This window comes from Typha latifolia, chromosome 7, assembly GCF_019914945.1.
Source record: "Typha latifolia isolate L0001 chromosome 7, TyphaL0001v2, whole genome shotgun sequence".
In the NCBI taxonomy this organism is placed as follows: domain Eukaryota; kingdom Viridiplantae; phylum Streptophyta; class Magnoliopsida; order Poales; family Typhaceae; genus Typha; species Typha latifolia.
The window spans coordinates 6,696,359-6,708,709 of record NC_133092.1 but is presented as its reverse complement, the minus strand read 5'-3'; the positions used below and the strand labels follow the sequence as shown (position 1 = coordinate 6,708,709).

The 12,351-nt window shown below is 39.5% G+C and overlaps 1 protein-coding gene across 3 annotated transcripts in view; it reads right to left on the bottom strand.

The window, feature by feature from the left end:
- The window catches only part of LOC140792485 (probable thimet oligopeptidase), a 54,667-nt gene that overhangs the window by 28,398 nt on the left and 13,918 nt on the right, over window positions 1-12,351 (bottom strand). For all 3 annotated transcript variants that reach the window (XM_073143522.1, XM_073143523.1, XM_073143521.1), the window contains exon 5: window positions 10,974-11,153. In XM_073143522.1, coding sequence (XP_072999623.1) covers window positions 10,974-11,153 — 180 coding nt within the window. The remainder of the gene's footprint in view (window positions 1-10,973; window positions 11,154-12,351) is intronic.

Below are 12,351 nucleotides of genomic sequence, written 5' to 3'. Positions count from 1 at the left end.
AAAAATAACAAGCAAAGAGTACAGATGAATTAACTGGAATTAGAAATTAAAAGGCGATAGCAGTAACAGCATGCAGAACTACATCTTGCAAGTTATCCATAATTTTTTTCCAGGCAGTATGCATTTGCGCACATGCTAATCTAATCTGGTCAAAAGAAAAAGTATTCCATCAAGGTCATATTTGTCTATCAATAGACCTAATGATCTCAGTTTTAAACAAATTAAACGTGGTTAGTATACCAGACCAAACTTGCAACCATCAATATAGATTTAACATGCCTTTCACTGTTTGACAAAATTTCTAACATCAATTCCCTTGAAATAGGAAAGAGAATTAAGTATACAGAGGACAGAAGACAGTTCCACTTAAAAGAGTTAGCAGATTACATATTAAAGTAATAAGTTTCAATAATCTAGTAGCTACAGAATTATTGATTAGAATTTCTCGGGCTCTGATGTTTCACTTAATTACATTCTTCCACACTCATATCATGCTACAATCACTTCACGTGAACTACCAAAATTTGTTAACATATCTCATAAATTGTGTAGAGACAAACAATATAAGAAGGAAAGAAGTCAGTACAAGAAAAAATGATGCAGGAATAATTATCATCAAGGCAACCCAAAAACTAAAAGTGTGCAGAATCCCAGAAAGAATTTCCAATAAGTTTATCTAGTCATGATTACTGAGACAGATAAAGGGAACAGTTGGGGAAAGGAAACCTAGAAAGTGTCAAAAAGAAGAAATTGGTGTCAGCTCTTGCAAGTTATTCATATCCTTCTCTTGCTGTTCATCAAATGGAAGTTTCACAATATGGAGGCAGTGTATCGAATGCCGAAAAAGGTGGCGCCATGGCAAGGCAGCACACTAGCCACGCTGCTAAGCGGAAATGCACCGGCGAATAGCGGGGGGATGCCTTGGCGGACCGCCTAGGTGCTAAATAGTGCTAGACAAGCCGAGCAGCCCGACAAGGCGGATTGACACTTCGGCCGACCAATAATTTAAGCGGATAGTTTAGCAGGTCGGGCTTCTTAGCGGATCTGGTTTAATTACTAACCTATATAAAAAATAAAAATAAAAACTACACGACCACCCCTCTCTCTTGCTTGCTGCTCTCTATCTCTCTCTATAGCACACCGGCAAATCCTAAAAACACATTCCTTCCACGGCCGGCGGCAGTAAAGGCGACGACCAATCTCTCCCACAGCGAAATCGCCAATGAGCAATGATCTCTCCCACTCTCTCTCGATCTCCCCCACAACGGACAGTACTCCACTACTCTCTCTCTCTTTCACTCAGTCTCAATCTCTCTCTCTCTCTCTCTCTCTCTCTCTCTCACTCTCTTATAGTCTCAGTCTCTCACACTAAAAGATTTATTTAATTTTTATTTTCAATTGATCAATTCTGTCTTAATCGTTTAGTTCTTAACTTCTTATTTCCTAATTGAAGTTGGCCAGTATCTGTTGAAGTATTAATTGAAGTAATTATCTGTTAAAGAAATTAATTGAAGTAAATCAGTAATTATCTGTTAATCTGTTGAATTGCTTTTTTACATTTCTTTCTTAATTTGTTAATTATTAATCAGTAATCACTTAATCAATTGAATGTTGGTTGCTTATCTGTTAATTTTTTCTTAATCAGTAACTTAATTTGTTAATAAAAAATTACTTGATTTGTTAATCAATAATCAGTAATTAGTTATTGATTACTGTCTTTACTTGTTAGTTTTTACTTTTTAGTTTTTACTTGAGAAAGTAAAACATTACTGTTTTTAAATTTGAAATGTGAATTATCAATTATATTTGTTTTTTAGCTAATTTCATTACAGATAATCAGATAAAACCACTAATTTCTCTCAAACACTGTTTGTGGCTAGGTCAACTTCATTTAAATTTTTTGTGCATGTTAGCACCAATGATTTAAAGTGGTAATATAGATATTTTTCAAATAAAAATAATGCGAATACGGTAAAATGTAGATTTTGTGGGAAGGTCACTAAAAGAGGAATCAGTAGATTCAAAAAGCATATTGCTCATGTTAGAGGTGATGTTGCTCATTGTCGAAAAGCTAATGATGAGGCCAAAAAAGTTAATAAAGAGCATCTAGAGGGAAACAAAGAGAGAAAAATAAATCAAAAGAGGAAGTAGAAGTAAGGGCAGAAGTAAACTTATTTGGAAAAAAGGAAGATTCAATAAAAGACCGAGTAGAGGTCCTTTATACAAATACACCTCTATTGATCTAGAAGTTGCAATTAAAGATTGGGGGAAGATAGTACAAACAAGCATAAAAATATACTTTTGCAAAAGAACAAAGAGATAGAGTGCTAATGTACTTAGCTCATTAGATTTATAAGTGTGGCATTCCTTTTAATGTTGTTACTAATAAATCATTTCATGTAATGATGGAAGCAGTTAGTCAGTATGATCCGAGGTTCAAGCTGGCATCTATGCATGAGTCATATGAGCCGCTTTTGAAGAAGTAGCTTAAACAAATGATGATTTAGAGAACCATAGAGATGCATGAAAGAAAAATGACTACTCTATTTTGACAGACACTTGGACAGATTGAAAAGAAAGAAGCATTATGAATTTACGTGTCAATTGTGAGCTGGGGATTAGTTTTGTACATTCAGTTGATTATTCTAAAGTTTAACATACAAGTGAATATATTTATAATATTATTGTTAAGGGTATCAATAAAGTGGGAGAGAAAAATGTGTTTCAAGTTGTGACTAATAATGCTGCTGCTAATTTAGCAACTGTATGGTTGCTGAAGCAAAAATATCCACGTATATACTGGATATCTTATGTCGCCAACTGTATAGATTTTGATATTGGAGATAATATCAAAGGAAGGATTAAAAGTTCAATTGAACGTAAGAAGGAAGTCACTATCTTCATTTATGGATATCACAAGACATTAAGTTTGATGCATCAATTTATATAAAAAAAGGAGATCATGAAACCCGAGGTCATAAGATTTGTCACTTCATTTCTAACATTGCAGAGTCTTTTGGAGAAGAAATTAAGCCTTATGTTTACTTCCGATAAATTTTTAAGTTACAAATGGTCAAAAACTGCGAAAGGAAAAATGGTTTATTCTAATATCCTCAATAACCAATTTTAGGGGCAAGTGTCATTTGCAGTTCAAATATTCATTCCTTTAATGAAATTGCTTTGAGTAATTAATGGTGAAAATAAGCCATCAATGAGATTCATATATGGTGGGTTGAAAGATGCTAAAAAAGAAATAAAAAATATTTTTGATAACAATGAGACTTCTTCTAAGACTTTTTTAGATGTGATACGATTCAGACTTCACCGATGTTATCTCGAGCATGGATACACTTTAGGGGTATCTTTGTCTCTTGTTTTAATATTTAATTCTTAAAAAATTAAGTTTTATGTATGTTGTGTTCGAACGTGGGTGGAGTGCGTTCGAACACAGTTGTGAACGCCTGCATCACGTTCGCACATCCAGAGAGTACGAATTGTGCATTCAAATGCGTCTGCGAACGCCTGCATCGCGTTTGCAAATCCAGAGAAGTGAGAAATAAATGCGTTCGAACGCAATCGGGAGCGTTCGAACGCGGTCGGTGAAAATGCATTGTTTAGGGTTAATTTTGAATTGTTGGTTAGCCTCTAAAGGTGTGGATGGCAACCACAGAATCATTATTGATGAATTGAGTTTTTGCCTTGCCTCTTTCGTGTTCTTCGCTCCCGTTCTCTCGATCCCCAGCGACGCAGCCTCTAACCTCCCTCAACCGGCCAATCACCCTAGTCCCTTAGGAGTGGCCTTCTCCTCCCCCTTCTTCCAATCTATCCCAACACTAGCCCTAACCCTTCCATCACCCATAATCCTTCCACCACCACTTATTCACCGGCGCCACCCCATTAATACCGGCCCACCACCGACCACTATCATCAAGGATCTCGTGCCTCCATCAACGGATCCTAAGTCAACCTTCTCGACGTTCGTCCACTAATCGGACAATATCTTGAGATCCCAATATTCGATTCGCCTGAAACTTGATTTGTTGGAAAGCTCTTTTCTGAGGCTACAACATATCAAAATCTTACATCGATCCGACGGCAACATCTTTCGGGATCTATTTCTAAAGTTTTGTGGCAGATTCTGTCTAGATCTGAAAATCAGAATAGATCGAGCCTTCGCCTACAGGGGAGATCGTATCAAGCTAGTATCAGAGCCACCGTTCCTCGGACACGCATTTCCTATGACGACAACCAGAGCCATGGCTGCATGACGAGATGAGGAAGAAGAGATTCTCCTAATAGAGGAGGGGGAAATGGTTGCAGGAACTTCCACCCGAGAAACCGCCCATTCTAATCGGAATATGGAAGAACCTATTGTTCAAGCCGTGTTGGGGTCTCTTTCCGAACAAATGGCCATCAACAACTAGACGATGATGGAGATGATGCGGGAATTACGGGCGACAAGGGAAACCATGGCGAACGGGAACGCACCATCGACCCCACAACGCGAGTCCATTCCCATGAACCCACCGCCACCGATTCAGAATTTGCAACCACAAGAGCCGCTGCTGCCACCACCCTATGGGAAGAGGCAAGCAAGGATGGTTCCACTAGGCCCAGTTGCAAGTGAACCCATCCGACGAGCGAACCACTATGGAGATAACCTTGGAGATCAACATTCGTGGGCGGGGCAATACGATCCGGAACCACGGCGAGTTAATCAAAACCGAATGAGGGATCATCAACCATTCATGGTGCATCCTCCTCCGGTTAGACAAGGACTTGGACATGATTCAGAACGAGACAACGATATCCGTGGACAAATTGTGCGTCTCGAATTCCCCAAGTTCAAAGGTGGCAATCCGATCGATTGGTTGTATAGGACGGAGCAATTCTTCGCATACCAAGGTATGGCGGAAGAATACAAGGTGATGCTTGCGAGCTTCCACCTTGAAGATGAGGTGCTTCATTGTTTTCGAGTAGCCAATGCCAATGAGGCTATCGAAACTTGGGCTGAATTTTGTGCCAATATCATGCGGCGATTTGGAGCGTCGAGGTATGAAGACTTCGATGCTCTCCTCTCAAAGACGGTGTAAAAGACAACGGTTGGGGCATACCAAAAAGAGATTGAGAGGATAAGTAGCCGATGTCAACCCCTATAGACGGATCAACAACTTTGCAGCACCTTCATCTCCGGGCTGCGGGGAGACATACAAGCCGACATGAGGGCTTTAAGGCCTAGAACTTTAAAAGAAGCCTTCGAAAGATATGGTGCTCATAGAAGAAAAACACAGGGCCATTAAGTTACACCTGAAATAGAATTGGACGAGCCAACGAAGCCGCAATTAAGCTCAACCAACCATAGCGACAAGAAATATTATCAGCGTACCGAGGACCGCTGCTGCAATGGTGCCTTCTCGAGCACCTCTGAAGCCATCCCAAGATGTGAAGTACGCACCTAGAGGACCGGGACGAGCACTCACACTTGCTCAAGTGGAGGAACGAAGAGCCAAAGGCCTATGCTTTCGTTGTGATGAGAAGTTTGTACCTGGACATCGCTGCGCTAAACCGATAGGATCGGTGATACTAATAGATGGATTAGAGGATGTGGATGATGAGTTTGCAGCTGAAGATGAAGGTGTGGCTAGACATCAAGGAGAAGTAGCTGAGGAGCAACTCGTGGAGGACATGATAGCCGAAATCTCCCTCTATGCCTATTCAAAGGCAGCTGTGCCAAAGACCTTGCGGGTGAACGGTGTATTCGAGACAATCATAGTGAGAATCTTGATCGACACCGGGTCCACCCACAACTTCATTGACAAGAGGCTTCTTAGGAAGATTGGGCTTAAGTTGGAACCCATGGAAGGGTTCGATGTGACGATTGGAACGGCACCACATTGCAGGTAGATTTCATTTGTGAAGGTGTGGAGTTGGAGGTGCAAGGCCAATGTTTCACATTGGACATTTATCTGTTGGCCTTGCGAGGCGCCGACATTGTTTTGGGGACCTAATGGCTTCAAAGCTTGGGGCCCGCGACATTTTGGAGGAATGATCAAAGAGTGCTGCTGGATGGAAATCAACCACTGATTGAACTTCCAAGCGTAGGGGACGCAAGTGAGCTCGTCTCTTTCTCAGCATCCACTTTTCCTTTTTTTCTCGATCTACGGAGCCAGCGCAGGGAATAGTGATCTGGTCCGACTCATGGAGGAGCTGAGAGAGAACCCATCAAGCCACCCCGAGCAAGAGGCGCGCGACAGGTTGGTACTCGAGCGCAGGCGGATCAAGGTACCCGCGGACGAAGAGCTACGGAGACTATTGATGGCACACTTCCATGATACTCCTATAGCAGGCCATGAAGGGGTCTTACGTACCTACAAGCGCTGAGACAAAACTGTACATGGACAACGATGAAGTCGAACGTGAAGAAATATGTGCGTGAATGCCAAATCGGCCAACAAGTCAAATCGGAGACGCTCAAACCCAGCGAGCTGTTGCAACCACTGCCTATACTGGAGCATATCTGGGAGGATATCTCTACGAACTTCATCGAGGGGTTGCTGGAGGTCCAAGGACAATCGGTGGTGTTTGTTATGGTGGATAGGCTGAGCAAATATACTCATTTCATAGCATTGTTGCACCCGTTTTTAGCGAAAAAGGCTGCTGAAATTTTTGTTCGGGAAGTGACGCACTTGCATGGGATGCCTAAGACGATCGTGTCAGACCGGGATCGCATCTTCATCAGCGAGTTTTGGTCCGAGTTCTTCAAATTGCAAGGGACTCGAATCAACCTTAGTTCAGCTTATCACCCCGAGACGGATGGATAAACCGAGGTAGTGAATCACGAACTAGAGCAATACTTGCGATGCTTTGTGGCGGACCGACCAAAGGATTGGGTCAAATTCCTTCCATGGGCCGAGTGGTCATACAATACCGCTCATCACTCTAGCATCGGCATGACCCCCTTTGAGGTAGGTTATGGGCGCACTCCCCCTGTCTTGCGTACCTACGATAGACTCGCGGCGACAGATAAAACTGAGCTCGACTTGGAACTTGCTGATCGAGATGAAACCTTGAGATGGCTCAAGATTCACCTAGCAACAGCCCAAAATCGTATGAAGCAGACTCATGACAAAGACCGGTGTGAGCGAGAGTTGAGGTGGATCAATGGGTGTTCGTTCGAGCTCAACCGTACCGGCAATCCATATTGAGGCCAATTTTGAACCAGAAGTTGGGTCACAAGTACTATGGTCCATACCGAGTGTTACAACGAATCGGTCCAGTAGCTTACCTGTTGAACCTACCTGAGGGGACCAAGATCCATCCGGTCTTCCATGTATTGGCATTAAAGGCCCAAATCGGGCCTAATCATGTGGTGGATTCGGCCTTGCCCGAACCAATGGAGGAAGATGTCCTAACTAAACCGGTCCGAGTCTTAGGCCGTAGGAGAAGACGCCATGGATCCAGATTGGAGACCGAAGTGTTGATTGAGTGGCTGGGCAAACCAACTGACGAGTCTACATGGGAGCAAGAGTCAGATATCATGGATCGCTTCCCAAATTTCAAACCTTGAGGACAAGGTTGCGGAAGCGTGGTGGATTGATACAATTCGGACTTCACTGATGTCGTTTCGAGCATGGATACACTTTAGGGATATCTTTGTCTCTTATTTTAGTGTTTAATTCTTAAAAAAATAAGTTTTCTATATGTCGCGTTCGAACGCGAGTGGAGTGCGTTCGAACGCGGTTGTGAACGCCTGCATCACGTTTGCACATTCAGAGAGTGAATTGTGCATTCGAACGCGCCTGCGAACGCCTGCATCGTGTTCGCAAATCCAGAGAAGTGAGAAATAAATGCGTTCGAACGCGATGGGGCGCATTCGAATGCGGTCGGTGAAAATGCACTGTTTAGGGTTAATTTTGAATTGTTGATTAGCCTCTAAAGGTGTGGATGGCAACCATAGTATCATTATTGATGAATTGAGTTTTTGCCTTACCTCCTTCGTCTTCTTCGCTCCCACTCTCTCGATCCCCGCAACGCCGCATCTAATCTCCCTCGACCGGCCAATCATCCAAGTCCCTTAGGGGTGGCCCTCTCCTCCCCCTTCTTCCAATCTATCCCAACACTAGCCCTACCCCTTCCATCACTTATAATCCTTCCACCACCACTTATTCACCGGCGCCAACCCATTAATCCCGACCCACCACCGACCACCATCATCAAGGATCTCGTGCCTCCATCCACGGATCCTAAGACAGCCTTCTCGACATTCGTCCACTAATCGGACAATATCTTGAGATCTCAGCATCCGATTCGCCTGAAACTTGATTTGTTGGAAAACTCTTTTCCGGAGCTAAGGAGGATTCCCCGAATACCTAAAATATAGATGATCATAGAAAATGTGAAATATTTGATAGGATCCGTTTCTAAAATGTGGAATGTCAGAGAAATTCAAATTATGTTATCAAAATCTCACATCGATCCGACGGCGGCATCTTTCGAGATCTATTTCTAAAGTTCTGTGGCAGATTCTGTCCAGATCTAGAAATTGGAATAGATCGAGCCTTCGCCTAAAGAGGAGATTGTATCAAGATGCAACTTATCACTACAAAAATGGAAAGCCTGATATACATCTCCACATTGCTACATATCACTTAAATCCATACTATCTTCATATAGATATTAATAAAATGGAGTGACTTAAATGTAATGGACGATGTTTTTAGTTGTATTGAGAACTTTTATCCAGATTAAGCCATTCAAATTCACATTTTGAATGTGGAGATAAAAGTATATAAAAATGCCACTGAAAATTTTAGGAGACCACTAGGAAGATTAATAAGAGAACTTAACAGTGATAAATTCAACCCAAGTAATAATTATTAATTAGCATATGTAATTAAAAATGTCTTTTACTTTTTAATTTTTATGGTTATAGCTCATAGGTGGAGTGTATATAGAGCTGGTGCCCCCTACTTAAAATGGCATCTTAATTTAACATGTAGCTCCTTAGAATGTGAAATGAATTGGAGCTCCTTTAAATAGGTAATATATCATTAAGCATTGTCACTAAGCTAAATTGATAAATTTTATTATCAAATCGATTTAGTCTTTGATTTCAAATTCATTCAAGGAAGAAAAATAGACTAAAAGTGAAGAGGTTGAATGATCTTGTTTACTTACAATTTAATGTAAAAATAAATGAAAAAAATAGCAAAAGAGAAGAATCTAGTCACTTCAAAAGAAAGAAATAATACAAGTGAATGGTTGGATAATGATCATATAAATTAAGATATCTTTCTAGGTGAAGGATTAACTTAGGAGATGGTGACAGAACATCACGAGCCAAAAAATATTTAAAATTAAGGAGCACTAGATCTACTCAAGCTACTACTAGTAGCACTCCTTTCACTTTTCTAGATGAGTAATTAATTGAAACGGATGAAAAAACAAACAACGAGAATGATATTGCGCTAGAGTTTGATGATTCCGATGATAATCTTTTGGTAGACGAAACTCCTCCAATAAATTGTGAAGAACATTAGAATAGAGCCTTTATATTATAGTTATGAACTTTGATAATTTTGATCATATGTTATTTGTTATGGTTTTAATATTTTTGATCATATTATTTATTATGATTGCAAACTTGTTACTAGGAACTTACGGTTTTGATAATTTTGAATCTTTGATTATGTATTTCTATTATTTCTTGTGGATATTATAGTTGTGAACTTGTTAATTGTTATTATGGTTGTGAATTGTGATTATGCTATTTAGTATTTTGATTTAGTGCACTACTAAATTTTTTGTATATACTATATTGGTTACACTTACATATAAGAATATAATGTATATTATATATCTATATTATATATATCTTTTATTTTATATAAAAAATGCTAGACCGCCTTGTCACCCATCTTATCGCTCGTCTTCCGCCTAGGCATTAGGCAGTGGAGTGATCGCCCGCCACCCGCGGCCGCTTTTTAAAATATTGTATGGAGATAAATAAATCAATATAATGCACAGATTAAACAAACTTAACATGAAATAATAAATTTTAAGGGGGAAGTGATCAAACACAAGGTTACTTAGAACAATGAGAATCAATTACGAGCCAAATTTCACTAAAATAGTTGGGCACATCAGATGCAAAAGTTACAAACAAGCCGCCGTGAAAGAAGGCATGACGAAGCTATATGTCCATATAATGATACCAAAAGTACTTCTAGAAAACTAGAAAATCATATATTGGTATTTATTGCCAGCATATATATATATATATATTAGAGCACTAAGATATAACAACTAATACAGTAAGCCAAGAGTTGGTCTAAGATATAACAACTAATACAGTAAGCCAAGAGTTGGTCAATACTCTATGTTGTTCAACTAATATACTAGAACGAACTCTTAAGCTTTTGATAAGGGTCTAATTAGGGATGACCTACTGGTTAATAAACTTCTCAAGGGCCACGCATATGGGAATCGGCGTCGAGTATTGCCCGTTGATCCAATGGCCATAAATGAGACCTGCATGCATCGACCGGCTTATAGTTTATCATACTTTTAGTAAAATCACTTTAATTAGTGTTGCATTTTGTTTATTATTATTTTTTTACTAATGCAATGTCAAACCTCCCTTGTTTGCGGTGACCAATCTTTTCAAGAGAATGGATTGCTCAATCTATCTAACTATGACTTGGAATTAAGGGAAATAAACTAACAGTTGGAATCTTATAGATAGAAGAACTTATGGTGCTCCTTATGGCCAACATAGTGTGGATAGTGCCTATATATATATAATAACCCAAAAGATAAAAACATAAGACCTTACAGGCATCTAAAAGACAGTTAATTTATGTTACCATATATTTTGTAGAGCAACGCTTATCCATCTATAGAGAATTTGCACATCCATGAAAATGAAATAAATATAAACTTCCATGCAACGAACTAGGAATTTGGGAACTCACCATAAGGAATTCAAGAGGCATTCCAGCTAGTTCTTGCTCACTGAAAAGAATAAATTTAGAACCATCATTAAGGTTCTGAATGTATTTCAAACTTAGTTCATCAATTTGAGATTTCAAATTCTCCATTTCATTTCTCTTGCTTGGAGTAAGTCTCGCACCATGGCGTTCAAATTCTCTAACCTGTCACTGGACAAAGAGGAGTTACTATATGACAAAAAAGAAAATATAAAGACCAATCTAATATCTTCCAGTGGTCAGTGTTTTGGAGATTAAACTAATGATATAAATTAGACCAATCTAATAACTAGAAGCATGAAGAATAAATTAGACTAACCTGAATAGAACATCAAACAGATATCGATCACATCAACTTGCACAGCAGTGAATTAAATATTAATATTAAAAAGTAAATCTAGTTTATTAGCGCTGCAGATTAAAAAATTAAAAGCATGAAATATGATCATAACATTTTAGATTGTCAAGTAATTGGTTCCACTTTGCCTTTGCAAGACGTAGAATCCAATGTACTTTGTTCCAGTTGCTTTAAACTTTCTATAGAATAAAGGCAGTGTTGATACAAACAGATGAAAAGGCAGAGGCATAAGGCAAGCCATTCAGTCTTGCAATATGTCAAGGCATCAGGTTCAAGCCAAAGAGTGTAAAGCCAATATATTTCCATGAACATATGAAGTCTGAAAGTATTGCAAGAGTAAAAAAAGAAAGTGCAATATAAAGGTATAAATGTCTTAAAACCTATACTAGACTAAGTAAGGCTTCACAAGAATCAGATGTTACATGCATAAATTGGCAGAACACAACTTCTCTCTTCAAGTGGCACCACCATCCTCTCTATCCCACTATTCAAGATATAAACTTCAGTGAGTATCAATTTCATTTATTTGTTCCTTAATTTTTACATATTTCACTAACTTAAAAATAACACGTTGGAAAGAAGTGTCTTCACCAAATTTAGCCCCAAATCTAGTGTAATGGTCCCTTGGTAGGTCCGACCATCATAGCATAGGGGCATGGTTAGGGCTCTCGGTTGATCGAAAGGGTGGCCACGCTTGGAAGGAGGAAATGGTGGTGGTTGATGGTGGCGAGCTAGGGTTGGTGATGAAGCTAATTAGCAATTACTCCTAATCCAAGAAAAATAATCTCATTCATCAATGATTGTCCAATAGGGTGCACACCATACTCAACTTGACTCAATAGACTCAACTCGGTCGACCCCTTGCTTGATGAGATCAGATCCAACTAACTCCTAAAGCAACCAAGTACAAAATAAAGGTTAGACTCCTAGGTCTAATGGGGTTACAATGGACTAACATTAACCAAAAACTAATAAAATAAAACTTGGGGTCCTGATTGTAAACCA